At 45.1% G+C, this 12,296-nt stretch overlaps 1 protein-coding gene across 1 annotated transcript; it reads right to left on the bottom strand.

The window, feature by feature from the left end:
- Positions 1-546: 546 nt before the first annotated feature.
- Positions 547-2,804, bottom strand: LOC148715381 (uncharacterized). The gene is made up of 2 exons (XM_088709305.1): positions 2,016-2,804; positions 547-552 (listed from the first exon to the last, which is right to left on the bottom strand). Exons 1-2 carry the CDS (start codon positions 2,802-2,804, stop codon positions 547-549), a joined length of 795 nt encoding a protein of 264 aa, XP_088565431.1.
- Between the last annotated feature and the right edge of the window lie 9,492 nt (positions 2,805-12,296).

A 12,296-nucleotide genomic window follows, 5' to 3' on the forward strand; every position in this document is an offset into this window, starting at 1 on the left:
GGTGGCCGCCGCCCACCTCTCGGAAGCCCCGCCTCGGAAAATCCCACGACTCTAACTGCGGCAAGCCCTAGGCCATCGATCCCCGCGTCTCGCTCCACGGCCACCACTCCCTCCTCCGCTCCTCCAACAACCTCCCGAATTTCGATGAAATCCTTCGACCCTTGGCCCCTCCTCCGACCCTGACGCCAGCGGCATCGTCATCGTCATCGAGTCCCTCCTCATCGACCTCTTCGGCATCATCAAAGGCTTGGTGTTCCACAAGAAGTCGGAAACCGCAATCGAAGTCTTCAATTGGCCTGCCACTTCGACGCCTTTCTGACGATCTTTTGCTTCTCTTTCTTCGTCCCATCCTCCTCTCAAGACCCAAGGAGATCTCATATCTTCTCTTCCTCTGTTCCGCTCGTTTATTCGCCGAATCTGAGGGGACCGAGATCAAATCCCACGAAAAGGTTAGATCTGCTGTCTCTAGATCTATTTCATTCTAATCTGTGCCATCAGATTTAGGATTTTTTCGTCGCGATCGAAAGAATTTAGGTCTGTTGATGTTCATACCTATACAGATTATTATTAAACGGATTAAACGGATCAGACATCTAAAATATATATCCAATTTAATTAATAAATAGATTAAACGGATCAACTTGTTTACGATCCGAATATATTTAGGCTAAATCTAAATCAGTTTATGATGGGTCGAACATGAGTTAGATTGGTGGATCGGGTCATATTTTGCCATAAGGAGAGGGGTTAAAAATATTTGGATCGTCAAGCCGGACTCGGCCCGGGCTGGTTGGCCGTGGGTGCGGTTCGTCGCAAGTTCCTGTCTCGGGGTTGATGACCGCACAGGCTTTGGACTTAATAAATGGCCCGGAATGGGCCTGGTGCACGAAGCACATGATAATAAAGGCTTTAGTACGTAAAAGCAAGGTTAAGTTAAAAGCTGGCCGTTTTGGGCAAAGGGAACAACTGTGCACGTCTTGTGCTGACGCGGCAATGTTCGGAGCTGAGGGAACCGGTTGGGGACTCGTGAGCGTCGGAAGCCATGATTGAGAAATGAGAAGTGATCCAATGTTTTCATGAAACGTCCACTCAATGCGATCAATCATGCGTTCGATATAGATTTAAGTCCTTTTTAAACTCTTGCTGCCAGAGCTTTTAACAAAAAAAAATCATTTACTATTTAATAACTACATTATTTTATAATAATGTGAGACTTTAATATTTATTTGAAATAGATAATTACCAAACATCCGACTCAATATATATCATAATATAGTATTATTGTATAATATTATATTATATTTTAGTATTATACTAATATCATAATATTACTATAATAACATCAATGTTATATGATATTATATATATATATATATAATGTAATGCTATTTTTATATTAATATGATATAGTGTAAGACATTCTTAATATGTAACTTATATAATTTATTTTAATCTAAATAGCTTTTTTTTATGCTAAAGCAGGTGTTTCATACAATTCGGGTACGAATACACCCAGACGAATCTGCAAACAAAATGTTCCGAAATGCACCGGACAAGTCATCCTCACCAACCCATAGGGTGTCTTCCAAGTGGCTAGCAACATACGCCGCCACCCAGTCCGCGGCCCCGTTGGCCTTCCGATATATATGCATAGCCCGAAAGATGATCCCCTCCCCCACCGTCGACCCTATATCACGAAGCAAAGGATGCACTCCTCCTCCATCACTGTGAGGGCCCTGCTGGGCCCAGCTGATCACCGTGGACGAGTCGCCCTCCAGGAGGATAGAGCTCGCCCAGAGCACTCGTCTTGCATGTCGCAATCCCAGCCAAGCTGCTCGCAGCTCTGCCTCTAGGATCGAGGTGTCAAAGACCTGACACCCCCCCGCTGCCACCATGGTAGAGCTCGGTCCCCTGATAACAAAATCTGCCCCTCCTCTCCTGCCTCCATCCAGGACCGAACCATCAAAATCGACCTTGAGAAAACTCGGGGGTGGGGGCTCCCAGGTGAAAAACACCGTGTGAGAAGCTGCCAAAGCAGTATGGGGGCCCCAGATGTCCCAAGCTATCAAAGATCTATCATCCAACCCTGCATGAAGGAGCTCTGCTGCCTGTGTCCGAGCTCGCTCCATCACAAATCGTGGGGACAGACGGAGCTCGCCAAAAACTCGGGCGTTCCTGGCTAGCCATACCTGGTACGCTGTGCAGGACGCTCGAATAGTCACAAGGCGCATCTGAGGGGAGCTAGACCACCGCCGAACCTCCTCCAAAAAACAATCCCTCCGGCTCCAGGCACCCTCCGGGATCCCGGACAGCTTCCAAGTCCACCTCGCCCATACGCACTGGAATAGTACATGATCCACTGACTCGTCCACCTCACAAGACAGACACACAGAGGGGATGCTAACACCACGTCGGCTCAGCGCCCAGCTCGTCGGCAGACGGTCCCAGGTCACCTTCCAGAGGAAAAGTGCAACCCTCTGGTGTAGCCCAAATCTCCAGACCCAGCCACAGTCCCTACCTAGCTCTGATCCCTGCTGAAGGACCCGGGAGACATCACCCACCCTAACTCTGGCTCTGCAAGTGGTGCTCCATACCCTGACATCTGGTCCTGCTGCTCCCGGAACAGGAAGAGCCCATACTCGCTCGGCTAAGTGCTCCCCAAATAACTGGCCCAGTCTGTCCTCATCCCACTCTGCCTCTCCCGGCATGATGAGGTCGCACACCCGTAGCCCCTCCGCCCCCTCACCGCTGATCATTGTCGGCCACAAACTCAACGGAAGTGCATCCACCCATGGATCCTCCATCACGTCAATGCTCCGACCGTCGCCAATCAACCATCTAGTGTGCGCCAGGGCCATAGGCAAATACCTCCCAACCTCCCGCCACATGAAGGAGGTCCTCCGTCTCCCCACCGCCGGGCCAGCAGGGCCTGCCCGGCCATATCTCGCTATCATGACCTTACTCCAAAGTCCCTGGGGCTCCAGAACAATCTACACTGCCCGCCACGCCAGGAGAGCCTCCTGCCTCGCCAGAAGTGACTGCAACCCCAAGCCACCCTCGCCCAGGGGCAGACAAACTCTCCCCCAGGCCACCAGATGTACCCCATGGCCTCTCCCCAAGGAGCCCCACAAGAAGCCACGCATAAGCCGCTCTATCCTCACCAAAGTCATCTTCGGCACAACAGTATGGGCCATAAGGTAAACAGGCATGGAAGAGAGAACAGACCTGACAGCGTCAACCTGCCCATCATAGAAAGTGATGAGGCCCTCCAACCCTCAAGTCTACTCTGCATCCTCTTCACCAAAGTAGAGCACTCCGTCACTCGCAATCTCCTCCCTGTGATGGGGACCCCAAGGTAGTCCAGTGCTCCCTCCTGCTCCTGCATCCCCAATATCGGCCTGATCTCTCGTCTTACCCTCCGCCACGTGCACGGGCTGAAATATATAGATGACTTCCGGAGATTAATTCTTTGTCTGGACGCCCTACAGTACTCAGTCAACACTCTCTAGAGAGCTCGTGCATCCCTCACCCTCGCCCTGGCAAGTAGCAAACAATCATATGCAAAAAGCAAGTGAAAAATAGGGCGAGCACCAGGGGCTGGACTGTAGGCATCCAACTTCCGATTCTCGCAAGCTATACGTAGTGCACGAGAAAGGGCATCAGAGCATAGGATAAAAAGGTATGGGGACAAAGGGCATCCCTGGCGGAGCCCCATAGTGGCTCGGAAAAAAGGCAAAGGCGTACCATTGACCAATATGGAGAAGCTAGGTCCCGGCACACAGCCAAAAACCCAATCAATCCAGGTCGGATGGAAGCCAAAACTCTCCAGTGCCCATCTGAGAAAGGCCCAGCGGATCCGATCATAAGCACGCTCCTTGTCCAATTTCACTGCCATCAAACACCTCCTCCTCGGGGCTCTATGTAGGTCTCCCATCATCTCCTGCGCTAACAAGATGTTGTCTGATATGCTCCTCCCTCCCACAAATGCTTCCTGCTCCTGACTAATAATGCTAGGCAGCAAAGTCTTCATTCTCCCAACCATGAGCCTCGTCACTATCTTATACAAAGTGGTGCACAAGCTAATGGGCCTGTAGTGGCCCGGTTCCGATGCATCCTGACGCTTCGGTATCAGGGTGATATAAGTAGCCTGCCAGCCATCTGCCATCACCGCCCAACTGAAAAATAGCTGCACTGCCTCCACCACCAACCTCCGAATAATACTCCAATATCTCCGAAAAAAGAAGGGTGGAAACCTGTCCGGACCTGGGGCCTTGTCCTCTGCTAGAGCCCATACCGCCTCCTGCACTTCTTTATCTGACACGGGTCGAATCAATGCTGCATTATCTACCTCCTCAACTCTAACAGCCGGCCTGGGGAGTCGGCCAAGCTCAAAGGGCTCCTCTACCTCCGTCCATCTAGTCCTGAAGAAATCAAACAACACCCGTCTCACTGCAGAATCCTCCTCCATCCGCTGGCCCACCCCAAGTCTCAGTGATCGTATCATATTCCTTTGCCTCCTGATAACCGTCGATCGGTGGAAAAAACTGGTGTTCCGATCTCCCTCCTTGACCCACTGTACCCTCGACTTCTGCCTCCAAAAAGTCTCCTGTTGATGCAACAATGAGTGATGGGAGGACAAGTATCGTCGTAGGTCTACCATCTCATCCTCCTCAAGCTCCCCCTCACGGTCCTCCCTCCCCTGGAGATCCACAATTAACCCCTCCACCTCCTCCAGCCTCCGGAAAACGTTGCCCACAACCTCCCGATTCCATCTACGGAGGCGACGTTTAGTGAGCTCCAATCTGCGCGACACCCTCTGCATAGCATTTCCCTGTACTGGCACTCCCCAAGCCCCCCTGACCACTTTCCAAGATTGTGGGTATGACAACCACAGCTTCTCAAAACGGAATGGGCTATAATGATTGGAGCTCGAGGCTGTAGAAATTAAAAGAGGATAGTGATCTGAGGCAATTCAAAAAAGATGACTAACCTGGTAAGATGGGAACCGTTGAATCCAATCCGGGGATGCAATAGCCCTGTCAAGCCGCTCCCACACTCTCGCTCGTCCAGACTGATTGTTGCACCAAGTGAAATGTGGTCCGGAGAAGCCAAGGTCCACTAGGCCAGTAACATCCAGAAACTCCCTAAACTCCCTCATGTCCACTGAATCAGAGTAGATCCTCCCACCTCGTTTCTCATTGGGGCCAAGCACACAATTAAAATCACCCACTACCATTGTCGGCACCCCCTGAGTCAGTAAACATGACAGCTCATCCCAAAGGACTCTCCTTGTCCGGTAATCAGTACTAGCATAGACCCCACACAAGACCCACGGAGGTTCATTTGGTTCCGAAATGACCATCACCACCTGCTGAAAATAGTGACGAAAGACATCTACAGAGGGTACGGCTCGCTTCCACAGCATCAAAATACCTCCAGACAAGCCCTAGGATTCAACTTCAAATGATTCCCAATTAGCTGCTAAACGTCGCTGCACCCGACGTAGACCTTTTCCGGACACCCGTGTTTCACATAAAAAACAAATCTCAGGGCAATGAAGCTGAACTAATCTTTTGAAGGACGACAAAAATGAAGGCTTAGCCGCCCCCTACAATTCCATGCTAGAATCTTCATTCCATGTTTGGCCCGGACACCGTGGGCTGCTCACTAGCCTCTTCCCCTGACTTCTCCACCCCTTCCTGAATCACAGCCCGCAACAAATTCACAACTTTCCCATGATCCTGAATAGAGGAAATAGGTCCCTGTCCCGAGCCCCCATAAATTCCTCTCATCACCACCTTCGCTGGAGCCACAGGAGAGCACCTAGCCGGCGCTGGCAGTGAGCCTTCCCCCGTCTCAAGTCTCCCCTTCCTTCTCTGGCCTGATGAGGAGGCCATCTCGCTTGCCGAAGCCACCTCCCGCAGTTGAGAGCTAGCCGTCTGCGCCTCCTTCGGATCCTTCCCCTTGGCCAAAGCCGACTCGCCGCCACTAGCCACGGCCACCGGCATCTGTGGGGCCGCGCCTTCCGCCATCGGCTCGCACGACCGGCCTGCATCGCCCTCAACACGCGGGGTCCCGGCCGTCCCGTCAGGAGCTTGGACACGGCCTGTCCCCAGTCGAGTGGGGGCTCTCGCCGACGGCAGAGAGGCACTCCGGAAGTGTCGTCGTCCCTCCTCTCTCCGACGTAAACGCGGATCTTCGAGTGAGGTCGACGACGCCGATCGGGGAAGCTGAGTCGGCTCAGTCACCCCCGAACCCCGTCTCGCCTTGGCCGGGCTCATGGCCCTCTTCATCGGGCTAGGGCCCTGTCCGTGGGCGTGGGCCAGCCCATTGTCCACAGCGTGGACCATTCCCACCTAGCCCGGCCCGCCTTGGAGTTGTAGACTCGAGCATGGGCCTGGATCCATCCCGACCACCTTGGCCCGCCCTGGCTCGGCCCGGCCCAGCTGGCTCACCTGCACTGGCTGGCCCATCCCTCCAGCAAGCTTCGAGTCCGACCCGGCCCCTGCTCCGAGTTGAATCTTCCCGGCGTCCACCGCCGTTGCAGCTTTCTCCGGCGACCGCCTCCTAGCCAACTTGGTTGGCTTCTGCCATCCGTCCGTGTTCGTCGGCGACACAGAAGGATTCGGTGCAGCCTTAGGGGACCGCGGCCCCGACCCGGAGGGCTCCCGCACCGGCGTGTGGTCGGCCTTCAGCTCGACCAAGTTAGAATTTTATAGCTTTTCAATAGAAAGTGCTTTGAAGGAGGAATTTTATATTAGAATTTGTGTTAAATAAAGATTTTCAGCTTCCTAGAAAATTAAAAAGTTGTTTTGAGTTTTTTACCAAACACTTGTATGCCATCTAAAAATACTTTTTAAGCTCTAAAAATTATTTTAGCCTCTCCAAAAATAATGTGAAAAACAATACACTACTTTCATATGGTCAGAATTAAATGGTACATTTAGGTGATGGCTTTGTGTGTAGTTTCACTGAATATTTGGTCTTTGATGGTTTGGTTTGGTCTCATCCGAGAATGTAAAATTCATATTATAATTCTTCAATATATATATATATATATATATATATATATATATATATATATATATATGAGTAATAACTTTTTAATTTTATTTTTTTCTCCACTAACAAATATGCTTGGACTTGGATCCGTCTAGTGGCACCACTCTCATCAATTGGACATGTAATATCTTAGCACAATTGTTATATAAATTTTGATGAGTGTTAAGTTTATAATTAAGCAATTGTTCCAAAAAAAAAAAGAAGAAAAGAAATGGATGTGCTCATGTCACCTTGTCCACCCTTAGTACATCTTGACATGGACTCATCAAAACGTAACTCATGTCACCTAGGAGAAAGGGGACAAATCAGAGTGTACGCCGAGAGAGAATATAATATGTTCATGTTAGATCCATCATGCAAAAAAAAAAAAAAAGAAGTTCTAAAAGAATAAATTAGGACAAGAAAGTTTCTCCATTAGGCGTTGATCTAATGTTATACATGTTGAAATATCTTACTAGTTAAACATTTATCCCTTATAGAAAGTTTAAGCCATCAAGGAATTGACCAAATTAAAAATACATAACAAGCTTCACACGACTCTCACATGCAGCCAGATCATGGGAATGAGATTCAAACCCTTTTGACTTCCAAGTATGACATTCCATTTTCTATACATTTGTATTTATTTATTTATTTATTTATTTTTAAGAGAAATGAAAGGAGAACCATCTTGATCGATCGCAATTATCTGCATCCCAATGGGTTAAGAGTGTATCTTTCATGTAAAAAAAGGATTCACAATTCTTTGCACGAATCCAGCATCAGTTCATTGGCTAGTGCTTTGAGATTTTGTATCGATAGACGAATGAGGAAGTTCGAGGTGCGTTGAGATCCATGAGGTGGGTGATCCAATGGTGACTTCGCAGGACGAAAGATGAATTCTTCTTTTGCACGAAAGATATAACCCATCCCTATCCCAATACTTAGAATGCACCATCCAAGATTCGATTAGAATATCTGGTTGCTAGGTAGCGAGGCATGATCACTATAACAAGTCTGCGGTACTGCATTAAACGACAAACTTAAGAAACTTATACTAATCAAAGAATAGGTCAGCAATGTAAATCAAGCTAAACATATTCAGCTATGTCAAGCATACTAAGCAAAATGCTCCATTCTATGATGCTTAAGATAGTGATTACCATCCTAGTTTACATGAGCACGGGAACAAGCGCATGCGATGACACTGAAAATAGTAATTTTTTATCCTTTATATCCTATTTTATGCAGCCAGAAGAAACGAGTGCATGCAGTGGCAAACAAAACACGAGATAAAGTTCGCCTCCGTACGCGTTGAAACAGGCTACCAGTAAAACATGTGAGATTTCAGTGCACAGCCTCACATGGTGGGTTTAGTCTCTCGTTCTGGGGATCCGAACCCGAGGTTTTTGACGCTCCTCCCAAACGCCAAGAAGGCATAGGCCCCAACAAGAAAAAAGCTTCCTCGCTCTTGTCTCAGATGCTAAACAAGGCGAGAAAAAGAACTCCACCCTTAAGCTCCAACTACATATACAATTCACACCACCCTCGCTATTCGGGCACTTTATACTTTATAGCCTAACCTAACCAACTTAAAGTGAACCCCCAGATAAATCGGAGGACCACCCAACCCCACAAACAAAAGTCATATGGGATACATGATAAGAGGCCAGATTCTTTTTTTTACCATGTTTCCTCCTATGCCCACCTTAAAAAGGAAGCCCATAAGTCAAATAAAGATAGAAATCCTCCTAATGGTCTCTAATGGGGGCACTATAGAATATTTTATAGGATATAACTCTTATTTTGTCACGTTTTCTCTACCGCCCATCTTAAAGAGAAAATCCAAAAGGCAAATAAATGTGAGATGATTAATTACTTGGCGTGTATCGTCTGGCCATGTAGTGTATACTGATAAAAAATATATTTTGAAAATTGTGTATCAATTTATCTGGAAGTGTGTATTAAATCACTGCTAGGTGTGTATTAGAGAAGCTTGCATTATGTATTAAGAAGTCGAGAGTGCGTATCATTAGCTATGTAGTGTATATTGGTGAATATGATACTATAAAAACTGTGCATTAATTTGCTTGGAAGTATGTATTGAGTTGCTAGATAACTAATTTTTTAAGCATATATCATCTGACCGTGTACTGTGTACTATTGAACACTGTATTCTAGAAATTGTGTATCAATTTACCTAAATGTATGCATTGACTTGCTAAATAACTAATTTACTTGTCGTGTATATTACTTGGCCATATAGTATGTGTTGTATTTTTTTTTTAATCATGGAACTAATAACTCCATTAGTACAAGAAATCTATGACTTTAGGATTTCTTTTTTAAGATACGTACCGAAGGAAACATGGCAAAATAAGAAGCCAGCCCTTTTTTTTTTCTTTTCCAGTGCCTGCCCCACATGATTTTTGTTCCAACACCACCTTAGCTTCTTTTGTTCCCGCTTTAACAAGCCTAAGCTAGTTAGGCATAGATCCTTAAAACACACCATATGGTCACATGTGACACCGTTCCTCGATTCCATTTCAACACCCCCCCTCTTTTCCATTTCACCATTTCAAGACCAACCGGTTGCAAAAATATATTTGTTTGTTAAGCAATGATTTGGGCAACCAGCATCCTTATGTTTCAGCTATAAATTATGTTTGCAGTTATAGTAGGAAATAACAATTGTTGAAGGACTTCCTCGTTTGAAATCTTGGTGGCATCTAATATCCAATTTCAGACTTCACTCCCCCTGGACCCATGCCTCCTTCCCACCAACCGAAGACCTTAGCCCTCATCTACTTAACAAGTGAGAGGCCCATTTTGTGAAAATCCAACATCTTCCTTCTCCTTTCCCACTGCCTGCTTGTGGTCTTTAGGCTTCCTAAAAAAGAGGAAGCACAAAGAAATGGAGCATTTGCATGAATATTCTTCTAAAAATTTAAATTTACATGAATATTCTCTTAAAATGTATATTTATTTCTGTATCCTCATAAAATACTGTTTTTGCAAAAATGTCCCTCTCATAACGGTTCTCGTAACACCATTAATAAAAACCAAATTTATTTTAATTAAAAATAAAATAAAATTTTAAAATTACTTTTTTGTCCTCCTTATCTTATAAATGTTTTTTTACCCATCTATCCATTAAGAATATTTTAATCATTTTAATTTGAAATTATTAATTTTTTAACAGCATTGGGCGTGGGTATATATGCAAAAACAAGGATAAAAAAGGTAGACTAGCAAAACAAGTGTTTTACGAGGGTACACATGCAAATATTAATTTTAAATAGATATTCATATAAAATTCGATATTTACGAAGATAAACATGTAAAAAACTTTTTTTTATTCTCTCTCGATATCGCCGCACTTCCATTCTTTAGGCCAAAACGACTGGAAAGAAATTAGAACCCAAGCAAGGAGTCATCGAAAAGTGATCACGGACCGTGGAGGTGGGGGCCCACCACTTGGCAGTGCGTGGGCCTTCCCTTGTGGTTTGCAGGGTCTTTTTTGCTGGGCGGATATGGCAGGCAGGGCTCGTGTGTCGTGATCATTAAAAGTGAGAGTGGAGAGTGGGGGGCACGGCACACCCAGAACCCGACCCACACCCAACCGAAGGTTGCACCCTTTTGCCGCTTTGTGCTTTATGTCCCCCTCTCTAGTGGAGGCCGCACCTTTGGGGTGGGCCCCGTGGGTGCAGCTTTTGGGTTGGAAGTAGATCTCATGTCCTAGGTTTTAGCCTAGCGCGCAACCATGGGGGACTGGGTTAAAGAAAGACTAGAAAGTCTAGAGCAAACCAGCTTGACAAATATTTTGGCTCAGCAATGAACATGATCACATAGGTCCGAAAGCCATTGAGGATTCTAAAATTTTCATTCCCAGTAGAATATGAGCTAGCTAGGTTGAGTTTGAGTTCGAGCCCGCTCAAGCAAGATCGAAGATTGAATCGAAGTTTGGTTGGATAGGTTGGTCGGGTTGGATTGAAAACTCTGTGAAGATTTGTTTTGAGTTCAAAATTGATCGGGTTAGAAGCCCTAAAAGAAGGAACTTTTGGTAAAGCTCTGCTTTTAAAATTGAAACTAGGTTTCGATTATCTTGGATCATCAAACTACAATCCCAAACCCATTAAGAGTCTTATAATTACATTAACATTTTTTCGATCAAAGCCGGTACAAAATTGAGTGCTTATTGACTTATTGTGACATGAGGTTTGGGTTAGAACTATGTTAACCAAGGAGCAATCACACCTCTAGGTTTACATCTCTTTTAGCTAATTAAGATATTTTTAAGTTTAAAAACAAGTGATTATTAGATTTTCAAAAATAGATATGCTATTAAATGATAGATATAAGTAAATTTCAATTTATATATTTCATGTCATGAAGAGTAGATCATATTATTTTTTACATCTCTTGATTCTTACAATCATAATTATACTAAAGTGCCGGTTATTAGCTTTTTTAAGGATGTAAGATGGAATCGTGGTTACATAAAATCGTAGTCTAGGGCCCTAGACCTGGTGAGGAACTACTTCAGCTAAAAGCGGCTTTCATATTAGGTGATAACGTGTTCGGAGATCATTATACGTTAAAAGTCATTAACTAAAATTTGATTAAATCCACTTTTTGAAGACAAATGGTCATATATAAAGAGGGACTATATGAAAGCTTTGTGCGATGGCTTTGTCAATATAATATGTTTTTGTTGAATGATAACATATTCAATTATATCTCTGTTTTTTTTTTTGTAAATTTTTGCTTTTATAATGAAGACTTTAACTGGCATTTTTTTTATATTTGATCCATTAAATTTTCAATTAGATTGATCGATTTTGAAATCAAAGCTCGATCTAGGTTTTAATTCAAAATTGAACTAAGCATTTTCGATCTTGAAACTAATTTTAACCCAATCTTGATTGAACCCTGGCTAAAGAAAGCTCGACATATGTGCACTTCTAGTAAAGGGTCACAAATTGATTAAAGTTCAAAGATTAGAGTTTGCATGGGATAGACAGGCATAAGGATTGCTGGGTAAAAAATTTGGCAGCAAATCCTACAGAAGATGAGTCCGGGATTAAAAAGAATGCACTGGTCCTGAAAAGCGAGCAGGAAAGACTCCTAAACAATGATTACTTGGATAAGAAATTGGACATATCAAATTGATGGTGCTCACCCATTACCTTTTGATATCTGGAGGCTTCTTCTCTCACTTTTCTCGGAGCTAATCATGCTTAGAGAAAAGGTAA

Source organism: Phoenix dactylifera, chromosome 1 (assembly GCF_051530095.1).
Source record: "Phoenix dactylifera cultivar Ajwa chromosome 1, Ajwa_hap1_PhDact_Kaust_v1.1, whole genome shotgun sequence".
NCBI classification, from domain to species: Eukaryota; Viridiplantae; Streptophyta; class Magnoliopsida; order Arecales; family Arecaceae; genus Phoenix; species Phoenix dactylifera.